Source organism: Xenopus tropicalis, chromosome 6 (genome assembly GCF_000004195.4).
Source record: "Xenopus tropicalis strain Nigerian chromosome 6, UCB_Xtro_10.0, whole genome shotgun sequence".
Classification (NCBI taxonomy): Eukaryota; Metazoa; Chordata; class Amphibia; order Anura; family Pipidae; genus Xenopus; species Xenopus tropicalis.
The window spans coordinates 30,771,683-30,788,415 of record NC_030682.2 but is presented as its reverse complement, the minus strand read 5'-3'; the positions used below and the strand labels follow the sequence as shown (position 1 = coordinate 30,788,415).

General features: G+C 37.9%; 1 protein-coding gene across 3 annotated transcripts; it reads right to left on the bottom strand.

Moving 5' to 3' along the window:
• Positions 1–5,763: 5,763 nt before the first annotated feature.
• steap4.2 (STEAP4 metalloreductase, gene 2) lies at positions 5,764–15,979 on the bottom strand. Of its 3 annotated transcripts, none has more exons than XM_012964299.3 (6): positions 15,836–15,978; positions 14,976–15,055; positions 12,220–12,678; positions 10,533–11,060; positions 8,670–8,834; positions 5,764–6,835 (listed from the first exon to the last, which is right to left on the bottom strand). In XM_012964299.3, the coding sequence occupies exons 2-6, from the start codon at positions 14,994–14,996 to the stop codon at positions 6,563–6,565; spliced, it is 1,446 nt and encodes a 481-aa protein (XP_012819753.1). In that variant the 5' UTR covers positions 14,997–15,055; positions 15,836–15,978; the 3' UTR covers positions 5,764–6,562. The 3 variants fall into 3 exon arrangements, with proteins under 3 accessions (XP_012819753.1, XP_012819754.1, NP_001120430.1); NM_001126958.1 differs by having other exon boundaries at positions 6,134–6,835; positions 15,836–15,879; XM_012964300.3 differs by lacking the exon at positions 14,976–15,055 and having other exon boundaries at positions 15,836–15,979.
• Between the last annotated feature and the right edge of the window lie 754 nt (positions 15,980–16,733).

Below are 16,733 nucleotides of genomic sequence, written 5' to 3'. Positions count from 1 at the left end.
GTTTGTCCATATATTGCAGTATATTCATCCCTGGCCCTGCCAGTCCTAGACTCACTTTTATTTGATTTATTAAGAAATGTGCAGCTTTATTATTTCACATATTGCAATGTAATATCTTTCATTAGAATTTTATTGCATTGGGAGTTTTAATTGTGCATTGCAGATATTTAAGACATGCTTGAAGAGGGTGTAATTGTCAAGACTAAAATAACTTTTTCATGAACAAGTTTTATTACCTATACTGCACACTGGTGCAAGCTTAAATATTGGCAATTGCTATTCTACTGTCGCATGAAAGGCAAAGGGTTCACAAAATGTATTTTACATTTGTGCAATTTTTTTCCATTAGTGAACATTGCATTCCCTCATACATTTTTACTTGCAACTTGCTTGCTTTTAAGGTTAAAGCTCCCAAATGGTTGCCTTTTTATTGGCCATCAATAGGATCACCTCATTTGGGAGTTTTAACTTTGAAACTTAATGTTCAATATTTTTTAATGACCATATCATATTGATAATGGGTGAGGACCTCTTGTCTTGTACCCCCTAAAATGTGATCATACTTTTAGGCAAAGATGACCGACTATAGACCAATCACAATGCTTCGCTACAGGAGTGATCCATGGCAGTTTTGGACTTTTTATCTACCAATAATACTTTATCATAAAGAATACTTGCCATAGCCTTGTTGTGAAAAAGGAAAACAAACATAAAATATAAATGCGGTTATTTGTTTAGGCACTTGCTTTCTGACTTTTATACACATTATATTTTCATATCTGGAAGCTTCAGAATTTATTAGGAAATTGATATCATCTCTAATAACACGTTTGCATTGAGCTCTGAGTTGCTAATGCCATAAGACAGATACAAATCAGCAGACTTGTATATTACGAAGATTACCATGTCATTTGCTTAGTACTGAGAAAATGCAAATGGCGGCATGTAATATAATCCTGATTTATAGCAGAAAACAACACAGTCTGCTTGAAACCATATCGCCTACACTTTCTATATAAAATATGGATTTTAGATCAGTGATTAAACTGATGTAAGTTTGTTTTTCATATGGTTTGTTCAAATTCGAATATAGAAGCAACAAATTTGTGTGTTTTTTTTTTCAACAGAATGCCAAGTAGGAAGACTGTAATTCTGAGCATATTTACATAAGGTTCATTTATAAGAGCTGCCTGCACTGCTGCACTTTTTGACTTTCTGTTTAGCGCAATTGCTCAGTATTTATCTGCACAGTGATACACAGCCCATACCCAGATGTGACCAGGCCTCCTATCAATATAGTAGCTATGGTTTTACTGCAATACAGGCCCACAGGGTGCCCCCCCTGTTCTTAGAGCTTAGAGAATAGAGGTGTAAAACATGCAACTTTTCCACAGTGGGTAAATAAGATGGATCACAAAGTAGTCTGCAATATATCACACTGGTTTTGTGGTTTGATATACATCCCTTTAATCATCATCATTTATTTATAGATTGCCAGCAAGTTAGATAAATGCTCTACAATGATAAAAAGCGTGCGGCTTACAATAATGTAATAAACAAGATTAAAAATATTTGCAGGAAAGTTTTGTGAATTTAGTTTTAGTAAAATGAAATCCCTTAAAATGTCTATTTCAAGAATTTACCTGCAAACATACAGTAGTTATCAAACCTTTGTGATACATTAGGAACAGCAGGAATGGTTCTTTATCAGGCTACCAGACTAGTATATGTTCTTTAAAGAATTCATCTGAAATATGTTGTCAGTCACTATTCATAAGTTATTCTTGTTTGAGTTTAAAGGACAAGGAACGGGTAATGCACTAGGGCAGGGAAACATTTAAATATAAAAAAAAAGTTCCTTGGGGGTGACCAATAAAGGCTGTGATTGGATATTTGGTAGCACCATGTGGACTGGCAGCCTACAGGAGACTCTGCTTGGCAGTACATAGTGGTGCCTTGCCTACAAGTCAGAAATGTAAAAATGAACACCTGCTTTAAGGCCACTGTAATACTGGGGGTTGTTAGGCACCCCCAGTGTAGTCAAAATGTTCTCCTAGTCTGCTGCTCCATACCTCCCAACTGTCCCAATTTTCACAGGACATTCCCGATTTTAACAGCTCAGCCGCAGTCCCAGATTCTTACTGAAAAGTCCCTCATTTCTATTTGATCTCCCGCACTAAACACTAAAAAAGATACAACGTTTCTGAAACTTAATTAAATAAGCGGGCTTTTTTCAGAGAGCCTAGAAAGTTAACAAGCCACACCTACAATTGTAACTAATAAGCTAAACAAGTCTCTTGGGAGAACTGAGACTCGCAGCTTAAATAGCAACTTCAGCTTTTTAGTAAAACTGCAATAACACATAAAACGACCCCAAAACCCACAGAAATGTGTTCAAACTGTAAATAATCTGCCACATTTTGTAAATTGGGAGTGGTATTTAGGGGGTGTGTTCGTAAAATTGGGTGTGATCAAAAAATGTTGTTGTGCTACACGCAGCATTTCTTTTTCTCCCTCTTTACAATTTTCAAATGTTAGAAGTTATACTGCTCTGACAATCTTTTCCTCCTTTTTATCAGTATTTCCCAAGACTCCCTTGTGGCTTCTTCAAAATCCCAGATTTGGATGTTTTTTCAGTTTTACTATATTGTAGATGTGCAAGCCTCGATATCTGTAATGAAGGCTCTGGAAAGATCCCGGGACTGGCGCAGTGTTTAAAGAAGAAGAGCACTGGTTAGTGACTGAAGACACTGGGGGACACATGAAAGGATTATGAGTTATTTCCCACATTACCCATATTTTCCACATTACAGTGGATCTGGTGGATTAATAGGGTCAAGGGCACTGACTTGAAAAAAGGAAGGAACCTGAAATTTTTTGAGATTGCACCAAAATTGCTGTTTATAAGTTTATGGTATCTTAAGGACCTGATATCCTGGGAAGGACATTTTTTATTTTTAAAAGCATCTTATTTTTGATAATACAGCATGAAACATTTTGTATCCTCCTTCTCTAAAAAGCACTTTAAAAGGATACTCTCATGAGTTTTATGGTATACTTTGTATTTATAAATTACACTGTTTACATAGCAAATAATTCACTCTACCATTTAACATTTTATTCTTGAACCAACAAATGTATTTTTTTAGCTGTAATATTGGTGTGTAGGCGCCATCTCAGTGCATTGTGCCTGAGTCTGAGCTTTCAGAAGGAGCCAGCGCTACACATTATAACTGCTTTCAGGTAACCAAATGTTTCTCCTACTCCCATGTAACTAGAGGAGTCCCAAGCTGGACTTGGATTTCTTACTATTGAGTGCTATTCTGATACCTACTGGGAGCTGCTATCTTGTTCCCTTCCCATTGTTCTGCTGATTGGCTGCTGGGAGGGGGAGGATATCACTCCAACTTGCAGCTCAGCAGTAAAGTGTGACTGAAGTTTATCAGAGCACAGGTCACTTGGCTGTGGCACCCTGGGAAATGAAGAATATGGCTAGCCCCATGTGAAAATTCAAAATTAAATATTAGAAAATCTGTGTGCATTTTTGAAATACGGATTTCAATGCAGGATTCTGCTGGAGAAGCTCTATTTACTGATTTGTTTTGAAAAAAACATGATTTCCCATGACAGTATTCCTTTAAAGGAGAACTACACTCTACTACACTACCTGTTAACTGGCCTGCATCAAACCCCCCCCCCCCCCCCTTCCTTCTCGCATAGTCTATAACTTTAAAAACTGGCCCTATAGAAAAACCCAACCTAAAATAGCAGAGCAGAAACATTGTTTGGGGGTATAGTTTTCCTTTAACAAAAAGCATTTGAGCATTTCATTAAGTGGTATTAGCAGAATAAAGTCAGAGCAGCTGCTTTCTTCCTATTTTTCTAAGGCAACATCTGTATCAGTGAAGTTTATGTGATCCGAAAGACTGTTATCTGTATAACAATATCACTTTCTCTCCCCAAGGAACAACAAATATCTGCAGATTAAAAACCCCAATGTCAGACAGCTGTTTTTTTTTTCATTTACTAATTCTGGCTGTCCCTTTTATAAAGCATATTTAAATGTAAGATCTTGCACACTGGAGTTATTGCAGTGTAATATGTTTTCTGGTAATTGGAAAGTGGCAATATAATACGATTTTTGTAAAATAAAAACAGCTTTGGAATAGGCCAAGCAGCGATACTTTCCCGTCATTAAAAAAAATAATGCACAGTTATAAAGCCATGTAATGATTTTCTGCAAATGTGTAATACTGTGTTGTAAAAAAAAAGGCATTGGCTTGCAAAAAAATGTCATGTTAAACCGACATTAAAGGAGAAGGAAAGGTAAAAACTAAGTAAGCTTTATTAGAAAGGTTTATGTAAATACAGCCATAAGCACTCACAGCAATGCTGCACTGACTTCTCTGTCAAAAGATTTCTTTTGTCTGTAATTCCTGTGCCAGAGACACGCAACTCTCAGCTCTGTCGCTTCTCCTGTTCCCCTCTCCCTCAAGAATGCTAAGAACTCACTCCCCCCTTTGGAATGTGAATCTGAGCCAATCAGCAGGAAGCTTCCTCATAGTCTTACTAACTGAGCATTTACACCGGTCTTGGTGCAGGAGTGAGGCATTATGGGAACTTTCTTTACCCAGCTCAGCGTTTTTTCTTCCTGTTTGGCTTCTGATCATCTGAACAGGTGAAATATGGGGAGACTTAAGGGCACTATTGAGACAACTGAAGGTATGCCTGCAGCTTGAGATTAACTCTTTATTAGCCTTTCCTTCTCCTTTAACACAACATGTTGTACCCTTTTTCACTCCAGAATTGTTTTGCTGACAAAATATGTTCCTTTGACTTTAATAGGCTGTTGGTGAGATGGCATAAAATAGAGGGCTAATTGTTGCCATGTAATAACTTACACATAGTCCCTGCTTTTTGGAACCCCCTGCTATCCCCATGGGGGGCCCCAAGTCAATATCACACAACTGCGTCTTGCTTAGTGTTGTCACATGGAGAAAATCATCTGCACATTTAAAAACTAAAATACTATTTGCTCCTAGTGGTCAAATTGTCAAGAAAAATGGTTGCATGTCCTCTTGGATTTACCACCTTACATTCTGAATGCACTAGGGGGAATACTAAAGCCCATTCTGGGGGCCCACAAGTTTTCAGAGCTCCCTTTAAATGTTTGTATTCCTTCCCTATAGCCCAGGGATCTCCAACCTTTCTTACTTGTGAGCCACAGTCAAATGTAAAAAGACTTGGAGAGCAACACAAGCACCATAAAAGTTCATGGAGGTGCCAAATAAGGGCTGTGATTGGCTATTAGGGGCCTCTATGCACACTATCAGCTTACAGGGGGCTTTATTTGGTAGTAAATCTTGTTTTTATTCGACCAAAACTTGCCCCCAAGTCAGGAATTCAAAAATAACTACCTGGTTTGGGGCACTGAGAGCAACATCCAAGGGGTTGGGGAGCAACATGTTGCCCCTGAGCCACTGGTTAGGGATCAAGTTTAGCTTCTGCGTTTGTCCTTATAACCCCCAGAGGTTGGTGGGACAATACCAAGAGGCCTTTTTAGTAATTTTCAATTTTGTGAAGTTTTTTTTTTAATTCAAATAAACTCAAAATATTACTAAACTCGGGTGTTTGCTTATTTATTCAAAATATAAATATAAAAAACTTGATTAAATCAAACCAAAAAAACCCCCAAATGCATCAAAGTATTCTTCTTGTCGTTTTTTTCAATTTAAATAAACTCAAAATTTTATTAAACTCAAGCGTTTTATAAAAGATTTATTTATTAAAAGATTTGAATAGAAACAAAACATGAAAAAAACTTGAATGCATCCAATTCATATTCTTATTGTCATTTTCATTGGGTTTGCAAACTCTCACAAAAAATTGAAAAATTCAAATTGTAAATTTTACCTGGCAAAACTCCTATTGATTTTTACATGAGCTCACAAGTTTTATTACATATTTTGTGCTTAATAAATATGAAAGATTTGACTTTTGTAAACCATAATTTGAATTTGGGGAGTTCTGTGCAAAAAAAAAAAAAGTTGCAGCAAAAAATTAAAATTCGAAGGTTGATACATCAAGTCCCTTAGTTTTGCTCAACAACCAAACCCAGGCAAAGCTTATATTGTTTTGAAAATATCTTTAATAGAAAGTGATTTATCCAAAATCATTAAACTGGAACGCTAAAGATACAATAAAGAAATAAGACACAATTATAATTTTTTATAGGGCATAAACATTTTTAGTGTAGGAACAAGTTGGCTGACTGTATCTGTAATGCTGCCATCTCCGTTCAGATGTCTAACTGAGCCTGAAAACCACCTCTGTGGCTGGAAATAATCTTTATTTTCTGGGTCACAGAACTGCTTAGTAAGTGTACTGAATTTCTAAGTGAGGAATAGACATACAGGTTCATACACTGTACACGTGCTGCATTCCAGATTTGGCTACAATATGTATCTGCTGAGCACATTGTTATACAGCACCTATGGAGTCTATGGTAACTTAATGTGCTAGCTGGGCATACCAAACGCTCACTTATTCGCTCACTGAGATGCTAAAGTTTGCACTGTAAAGGAACGTCACCATTTTCAGATGGCTTTCCAGTAGGAGACTTTTCCCAGCCTTGTCGGATCTTTGTGATTCTTCTATCCAGGCATGGAGTGATGAGGATGAGCTTTAAGACCAGCACTGTGCAAGGAATCACAAGACCAAGTGTGTACGCAGGAGGAAGATACCATCTGAACCTGGAGAAACTGAGAAACTTGTCCCAGCCGAACATCAGTGCATGCCCTGTGCACAGCACCAAGGTGAGGTATCCAAGTTTGGACTAAATATATAGAGGGAACAAGAAAAAATATCACTACAGAAAAGATAGATCTACTAGTGCTTGACCATTTATGCATATTATTTGAGTACTGAAGGAAAGACGGCAGTAGTCTCTAAAATTCTACCAAATACCACATACCTATATTAAGGGGTTATTTAACAACATTATGTAGTTTTTGTATTTTTTCTACTGCCAATAACCTTGAATTTAAAGAACCATAGTAACACCAAAGTGTATAAAAGTAATTAGAATATAATCTACAGTTGCCCTGCACTGGTACAACTGCTGTGTTTGCTTCAGAAAGTTTATACAAACAAAGCTGCTGTGTAGCCACAGGGGCCGCTATTCAAAGGAGAAAAGGCACAACACAGAAACATAGCAGATAACAGATAAAACACTGTGGTATCCTACAGAACGTATCTGTTATCTGCTGTGTAACCTGTGCCTTTTGTCCTTTTTTGCAGCCCCCATGGCTACACAGCAGCTTATTATATAAATTATAGTAGTGTTACAGTAGCAAACACACAACTTTCACCAGTGCAGGGCAACAGTACATTATTTTTGAATTACTTTAAAAAACTTTTACTTTTTTGGTGTTACTGTTCCTGTTTCAATATGTTCTACAAAGATGTTATCAATAAAACTTTATTTATTGCTATTCTGCACTTTATGCAGATATAGATGCCATCCATGCTGGAACCCAGTATAGGCCTTTTTCTGTTTCTCTATGCACCTGATTAAAACCCAGTAATGGGTTGAAGGTGTCGGGCATCTATAAATGTTTGCTTTAAATATTCTGTATAAAACATGTTCATTTTGTATATTCAGAGATTGTTTGGTTGTTTGAGCCCCTTAGAGGCAGATTTAGCAAATTGTGAGTTTAGCCCTTAATACATAAAAACTCATCCACATTCTATTCCTGTGGGATTTCCAGAAGTGTATTTATGAATGAGTGCAGTTAGAACTCACCATTTGATAAATATGCTTCTAAAATATGCTTCAATGAATAGAATGTGGGTGTATGTATGAATATAGAACGTTTGGGTTATAAGTTCTAACCTCACCTTTTGATAAATCTGCCCCCAAATCTCTCACATATCACCTTGTTCTCACATAGGTGTACATTCATATTAATCTGCTTTGGTTATCTCCCAGATGTTTTTCAAAAGTCAGAAAAAATAAAACACAAAGGCCTATGGCAAACTGTCTAAAAATAAAGTCTATAGACATAAAATTATAGATTTATAATTTAGCAAAATAAAGAGTCACCCATGTTTTATTTATTCCTATGGGATTTTATTAATCGTATTTATCAACTGGTAAACTAACTTTCACTCATTGATAAATATACTTCTAAAAATCCCAAGGGAATGAATGGAACACTGGTGAGTTTTTATGTATTAATCTCTAATAAATCTGTCCCTAATTGTAAACATCACCTTTGAGATGTCTATGGCGGTTGTCTGCTCAAAGTGCCATATGCCTAAGTGCCATATGCCTTACTAAAACAAGAATATGTTTCTAGGGCTAAATAGTAGCTCTTTAAATAGATCTATCCATTTTCTTTTGGAATGATTGCGTATAGTGCATGTTAGATCCCTACTAGCAAATCAGCTGTGTGACATGAGCGTAGCGGCATACCTTGTCTTCCAGCCTGCGTGGGTTATCACAAGAGAAGCCCTTCTAACATATACATTTGTGAAATTGTATGTTCTGTAGCTATTACCGTTAGAGGACCCTATCTGGCGTCTGACATTGTGAAGATGAAATGTACTGTAAATAGGGCATGCTTTCCAAGCTATTGCTGAGCAAAGTAAAATGGTCCTTAACAAACCTGAACAAATCGAAATTCTCTCCAGTTGACTGCATTGCTCACAGATGGTAAGGATGTTATGCCCAAGAGGACATAGAAAAAGAATCCCAGAATTCCCAGTGCTATGTAAGCATCTGTGCGCCAAGCCATGGTGTTATCCAATGGGCTGGTCTCGTTTTTTCGTATCTAGAACATAAAAATGAAGCCTTCCTTGTTAGTAACATTCATTTCACAGTGCTTAATCCATAATGTTACTGGACCAAGATTAAAGCAACATCATCCCTTCCATATATCTATGTTGTCACTGAGCTTGTTTGGGAATTGGCACACAGAACACTCAGCTTGTCTGAATTTAGTTGGCAGATTCTCATTCTCTAATTTATGTTATTTTTATTTTTACAGATGTGGAAAAGCATAAAGAATTAACTTGGATTTACAGAAAATTTAGAAGAACCATATTCCAGCTGGCTAGGAGTTTATTATATAACTGTCCTACTTTAAAGGAAAGGTATACCCCCAAACAGTGTAGGTCTCTGTAAAAATGTAGCCCATCAGACAGGTCATATGTAAAACCCTGTTTCATCTAAATGAATTTTTATAAATATATACTTTTTACTAGTATGTGCCATTGGGTACTCCTAAATAGAAAAATTGCCATTTTAAGTATGATATTAACTGTTGTGGTATAGTTTTCCTTTATGGGGAAACAGTGCTAACATGCATAGTTTGGTCTTTTTTCAAAATTCAACCTGTCCTTGTTCTTCCAGACAAAACATACACTCCCTAATTAAAGGAGCTAGTGACCTTGGAATTCTCGCTGTCGACATGAATTGGGACTATTATACTTTCCCCTGCATGCACAATTGCCACTTTTCAGGTAAGAATACATTCTCTTCAAAAAGATGTGAGAGATAAGTAGTACTTGGCCCAGGGGTCTGCAGGTGGTGCAGCTAAGCCCTGACCTTATCCCCTGCCATAGGTAGTGTCGGACTGGGGTGTTCAGGGCTCACAAGGACTGTCACCTCAAGGGCCGCCACCCCAGTCACAAAGCCCTTCTCTTGTGCAACTCCCAACCAGCCTACTCCTCCCCTCTACCTCTGTGTGTGCTGTGTTACTCTTACTTGCACCTGCAATTGGGGTGGGGTGGGTGTGCCCAAAGTTTCCAGAGAAGCCTGGGCCAGCAGGGCACACAAGGTTTGAGACCCACCAAATTATTTCCTGGTGTCCAGCCACCTAATCTGACTACGGCCTGGCAGCAGTAAGGGCAGGGTGCTGATATGGATACATCTCATGCCGCTTCCTACCTTATTCCTGTGAATGAGGTGCAACGTAAGGGGCATGAGAGGTGACTTCTACATTCCTCCCCCAACCCCTCTCCGATACAGTGTTGAGTCAGTGCTGTATTAGTAAGGGGAGCCACAAGTCTATGGGTTTTAGGTGGAGATTTATTAAAGGTTGGGAATTTTCCTTCAGTTTTGTCATATTTATGAAAGTTTAGTTAAATTATTTGTTAAATGAATTGTTAAAATATACATTTTTTCCTAATTTTCTCCAGAATGATAAAAAGACATTTGTTGAACCATTTCCAAAATCGAGATATTGTTCTCCAATTTTTAACAGGCAAAGACTGTTTTATCCTACAGGCCAAAAACATTCTGTTCCAAATTTAGTCGACCAAAGTACAAAATTGTGAAACGTTTATCACAGTGTGGGAAATACAGGAAAATCCAATAACTCAGAGAAATTGTTAGGAAAGAATGATACATTAGGAACATTTCCCAATAACTCAAATGACTTTTTCAACTTTATTAAATCTGGCATTAAAAGTAGAGACAGTATTGAATGAAATGAGTGGTGTTTAATGTATAATATGAGTTCTGTTACCTGGGTAATGATGTAGCTGTTTATCCTGTGTCTCACATAATAGCGAATTGGAATAACGAGTGTATAAATTGCGTGCAGAAAGGCATATGACAGTGCTACCAGTCCGAGCTGCTTCCGGCACAGCATCCATCGATCGAGCCAATCAGGGAAACGCTTATATTTGGTTCCTCTGTGTAACTGAATAATTGCCGCAAACACTCCAGGAATATAAACCAAAGCCAGCAGTATCAGTGAGACTATTGGGAAGACCTTGTTGGGGATGGAAATTGCAATACGAAATGATACATCTTTTTCTTCAGTGGCAGCGGTGTAGATCACATCAGTTATAAGGCAATAAAGAAATATCAGCACAGTGAGCCCTGCGCAAATACACAGGGGAAGCCTCCACATTGGGAAGAGCTGCAGAGGATAATTTTCTACCTCTTTAGAGGCCAAAAGGGATCCTTGATCATGAGGAGTAAGGCCAAGGGTACGCACAATGTCCATAACGGCATGCTTGGCCTTGCTGTCATTAGAGCATACGAAAACCTAGGGCAGAAAAGATTCTGGGCTTATTATGGTTTCCATTTGGTATATATTATGTAGAAATTGCACCAACAACGTGAATATTTAACCTTATGGGGATTTAAGTGTAAAATTAAAGCTCACAACAGAAGAACTCACCCACTTTCTACTCATTCCAATGGGATTTTTAGAAGTGCATTCATCAATGAGTTCACCGTTTTATAAATACACTTCTTTTATTCCAATGAATAAAAAGGGGCTGAGTGCTTCTGTGGTGAGCTCTGATCTCACATTTTGATGAATCTGCCCCTAGTGCTATAATCACTTTTGTATGAACATATATCAAGTGAAATGTGAATGGCTCAGGCCCAGCTTTTGTTAAGAGTGTGTAAGGGCTGAAGTTTGGATAAAAAATACGAAGGATGGGGGTGTTCCCACCTTAACTAAGAAACGTCTTTAATGCAGAAAGGCAAATTCTTTTTCTTCTACTGCTAATCTAATTAAATATATAATGTAATTGAGCAGCATCACCTGTTGGTTAGTGCTGCCAACGGATCTGGCAGTTGGGAGAAAATTTCAGAAGAAGAAGAAGCAGAAATTCCTCCTTCTGATGTTGCTCCCGTTAAAAAATTCCATCTAAGGTATTTCTGCTCTTTTATAAGCAGAGCAGAATCAGGAGAGTTTTCTTTTCCCCTGACTGACAGACCGGTTGGCACACCTGACCAGCAGGTGGCGCTGTTGTTCCATTTCAATACATTGGCAGTGTAAAAATAGTTAATGTCTTAAAGTCTAGTCATATTAATTTGCATTTCTCTTATAAGTACAATCTGAACAATTTGACTTTAATTTAAAGGTGTAAAAGCAACCAATGTAGACGTGCTTCTTTCTTCCTGACTTACAGGATCAAACACCGATGATCCTACAGTTAATGTTGCTTTGTTGAAGCTATATCTGGTACCCCAGTAAAAAAAAATAAATCATGAAAAGAAATGTTCTTTTTGTAGCGTTAAAGTGCTCTTCCCAACATAACCTTTAAATTGATATATGTCATGTATATATCAACGTTATAGAAATTGCACATTTCTTTCTTTAATCTAAAATACAGGCTCTATATATTTGTATTTATGGAAACAGTAAGAATGTCAGAGAGTTCCTGTTAGACATCTAAATATAGAGCACTTACCTGCCTGCTGGCGTCCAATGTACCTGACTGCAGGGCCCAGGCAGACACTGTGTTAAATGCTTTTACTACCTTAGCACCCGGCACGAGCTGAGCAAGGTATTCTGCATTGGATTCTGGGTACTGGTTTATTTTCAGATTGTTGCTGACATCCACTAAAATTTTCCCTTCCAAGACTCTGCTAAGCTTAGTGACAAAACTATAATGGTCTCTCTGAACTGCCACAAAGATGATGTGACTTTTGCTTGCCGCTTCACTGTGGCTTAGTACTTCCACTCCTTTAGGCAGCAAACTCGCAGAACTGGGATTTCGGCTTCCATATATTACCGAAAAGCCACTCTGAAGCATTTTCAATCCAAGCGATCGGCCATAATCTCCAGTTCCGAAAATGCATACAGTGTTTTCCTTCTGTGCAAAATCTGAGCTCAAGGGTGTCATGTTTGAACAGTTTGCTTCCATTGCCTGAAAATAAATCAAAGCTACTGTAAGGTACTGAGGAATATATATATATATTCTTTCTTAATGTATTTGCAAATTTATAACCCCTGCGCCAGCTGACTCGCCAAAGAAAAATAAATATTGGTATAAGATTAAATCAGGGCAACAAGAAGGGCCACGAGGGCCTGGTGCTGAGATTTATAGACCTACACCCAATACGTTTTTTTTTAACCAAAAATAGGATTGTACAGGCATGTGACCTCTTATCCAGAATGCTTGGGATCTGGGGATTTCCAGATAAGGGATCTTTCTGTAATTTAGATCATACTTTGTCTACTTATAATAATAATAATTTAAACATAAAATAAACCCAATAGGATTGCTTTGCCACCAATAAGGATTAATGATATCTCAGTTGGGATCAAGTATGAGGTACTGTTTTATTACAACAGAGAAAAAGGAAATCATTTTATAAAATGGGAATTATTTGATTAAAATAGAGTCTATGGGTTGATGGCCTTCCCATAATTCAGAGCTTTCTGGATAACAAGTTCCTAGATAATGGATCTTATACCTGTACTATAAAAGTGAGCAATGAAGATTTATTCAAAATATTTATGACATTTTTCCTCATTTTACAGTCACGTTTGTCAAATCAGCATCAGCAAAGACAGTCATTGCTTGCAAGGCAAAGCTCAGTAAAAGGGTGGCCAGGTATAACAGAATAGCTTCTATACGCTACAAAAATCATTATAGACTTGAATCAGCAGCATGTGACCCATTTTCAGACACTGTGTGGTTCACAAAGCTGGAATTTATGGCCAGGCTCCTGCGTGGAAAGTATCCTTTTTTGTACATTGTTGGTTGCTTCACTATTCCTGAATGAGGTGCACAGTGCACAGGGCAAAAGCAGATTACCTTTTTTTTACTAGCATGCACAGATGCAATGGAACCCTAAAATGACTGCACACATAACTTGCACATGACTTGCACCTAAATAATGAAATACTATGCAGTTTTAATAAAGCCAAGTGCCAAATGCACCAGAAATCATGCAGTTCCCACCTTCCAATGCCACAAGCACAATGTGGATGCAATAAGTGCAGATAAGCTACTGATTCTAACTGTGTGCAAGTAAAGCATCATGTTACTGAGAGGTTGCCTGCAATTAGTCAGCAACTTTGCATTGTAAGGGCTCTGGCACACGGGGAAGATTAGTCGCCCGCGATTAACTCCCTGTTCGCGGGTGACTAATCTCCCCGAGTTGCCTAGCCCTGCCATCCCACCGGCGAACATGTAAGTCGCCGGCGGGATGGCAGACGCGGCGGCGCGATTTCCGCAAATCGCCGAAAAAGACTCGCGAGTCTTTTTCGGCGACTTCCGCGAAATCGCGCCGCCGCGTCTGCCATCCCGCCGGCGACTTACATGTTCGCCGGTGGGATGGCAGGGCTAGGCAACTCGGGGAGATTAGTCGCCCGCGAACAGGGAGTTAATCGCGGGCGACTAATCTTCCCCGTGTGCCAGAGCCCTAACATAACATGCTAACTAGCATCAGTTCTTGCACAATTCACTTGCGTTAGAAAATGGGTTTTAAAGAACCTGGCACAAAATGATATCAAGAGGAGATTTGTATGTGGGGCTTATTTATAGTGCTGGTGTTGCACAACAATAGCCAGCATTATAACAGGTCATCTCCCCCCCATCCCACAATAAAGGAACATATTGTCAGTGTTGGACTGAGATGGCAGGGACCCACAAGAAAACCCTGGACCATGGGCCCACTCTCAAAACTTTAATTCCTCCTGTCCTCCCTCAAATTCTTTATTCTCCTAGTGTCCTTTCTCTACATACTCTACTGTATTCTTCTTTTATAAAGCTTCCTTGTTCCCATACAGAAATAGGGAATGACCATTAAATAGGCTACATAGTTAGAAGCAAAAGGGCCCAGGTGACACCTGGGCCCACTGGGAGTTTTCCTGGTATCCTGGGGGCCAGTCCAACATTGTATATTGTCCATTTTTGGTCTGGAACAAGGGTACCAAAACAGTCATATAATGTCCTCTATAGATAAACCTACTATTTGTGTTATTGTTGCAGTGAGATGACAGCAAGGCCAGCCATCTGAACTGTGTACCCAGCACATATTAAGCTGAACTTTCCACTGCACTAGTGTAATTGCCAAATATCCTGGGGAAGTGACATGAATCATGCTAAACCTTTTATATCACTAATTTATTCACCGTAAATAATTAGCAGTTTTATTTCTGATTTTTGCTCCCATTATTAAAAGTGATCAGAAAGTAGACTCTGTTGAGCCTTACCCAGCACTCTTTGCTGTTCATGGTCCTTATCCAAAGTGTTTCATCAACGCTGCGTGACTTTCTCCAGGGTAAAATTAAGCCTTTTAATTAAAACAGAACACAAAGATTGGCTATACCATAAGCATATTGTGCCCTTATGAAGCCCAAATTCAACAGAACATTTCTTCAATAATACCTGTAGTCATAACCAGCAGTGCAGAGTATTGGAAAGGATACTGTTTTCAATATCAACTACATTTAGAATTAACACTAAAATCATTAAAAATGTTTAATTAACATATAGTGTAAAGTTGCTTAGAATTACATTTTCTTTTATTTTGTAAAATGTTATACAGGCATGGGACCTGTTATCCAGAATGCTTGGGACATGGGGTTTTACAGATATGGGTCTTTCCGTAATTTATATCTCCATACCTTAAGTCCATGAAGATATCCTTTACACATTAAATAAATATAATAGAATTGAATGTCTACAATACATATTAATTATATCTTAGTTGGGATCAAGTACAGGTATGGGATCCACTATCCAGAAACCTGTTATCCAGAAAGCTCTGAATTACAAGACCACCTCCCATTTTAATAAAATAATTAAAATTTTTGAAAATGATTTCCTTTTCCTTTGTTATAATAATACAGTACCTTTCATATGATCCCATTAATTGTTTTTGGAAGTAAAACAATTTATTGGGTTTTATTAATGTTTAAATGATTTTTCTGTAGACTTAAGATATGGAGATCCAAATTACAGAAATACCCCTTATCCAGAAAGCCCCAGTTCCTGAGCATTCTCAGCAGCTTAACTGTACTTCGAGACTTTGCCCTGTAAACAGTATAAAAATGATCAAATTCAGACTTACCTTATGGAAAAGATTTGTATTAATCAGGGGAAAATGAATGTCACTAAGTAGTTGCAAAATTCGGGCAGATGCTGTATAGTTCAGCTTTCAGATACACTGCTGACTGCAGATCCAGTCTATTTATTTTGCTGGATGATTTCACAATGTCTCCTGTTTTACCGGAAATTAAAGTCTGCTGAAAGATTTGCCAAACTCAAAGGGCAAGTGAGGAATTTTACACTGAAGTTTCTGTGCTTACATCACATTGGATATCTGATAATATTTCTCGATACACTCTCCCACCCACACTATATGGGGGTATAAACAAATGGGCATTACACCATTTACAAATGGGAAAACATGTCATTTACACAATATGTCTGCACAGTCTAGTGGACTGGCACCCATCTGCTATCTTATATCAGTACCTCTTTAATTAAGCACATACAAATGTATACAGGTATGGGATCCCTTATCCGGAAACTCATTATCCAGAAAGCTTTGGATTACGTAAAGCCTGTCTCCCATAGATTCCATTTTAATCAAATAATTCAGATTTTACACTTGATTTCTTTTTTCTCTGTAATAATAAAACAGTACCTGTACTTGATCCCAACTAAGATATAATTACCCCTGATTGGGGGCAGAACAGCCCTATTGGGTTTATTTAATGGTTAAATGATTCCCTTTTCTCTGTAATAATAAAACAGTACCTGTACTTGATCCCAACTAAGATATAATTACCCCTTATTGGGGGCAGAACAGTCCTATTGGGTTTATTTTATGGTTAAATGATTCCCTTTTCTCTGTAATAATAAAACAGTACCTGTACTTGATCCCAACTAAGATATAATTACCCCTTATTGGGGGCAGAACAGTCCTATTGGGTTTATTTAATGGTTAAATGATTCCCTTTTCT

Excerpts from the sequence above, each read along its gene's own strand:
- steap4.2 (XM_012964299.3), bottom strand. The coding sequence starts at position 14,996 with ATGAACAGCAAAGAGTGCTGG. Across the intron at positions 11,061-12,219 it reads CATTGGACGCCAGCAGGCAG|GTTTTCGTATGCTCTAATGA; the intron begins GTAAGTGCTCTA and ends TTTCTGCCCTAG. Across the intron at positions 8,835-10,532 it reads ACAGCTACATCATTACCCAG|ATACGAAAAAACGAGACCAG; the intron begins GTAACAGAACTC and ends TTTATGTTCTAG.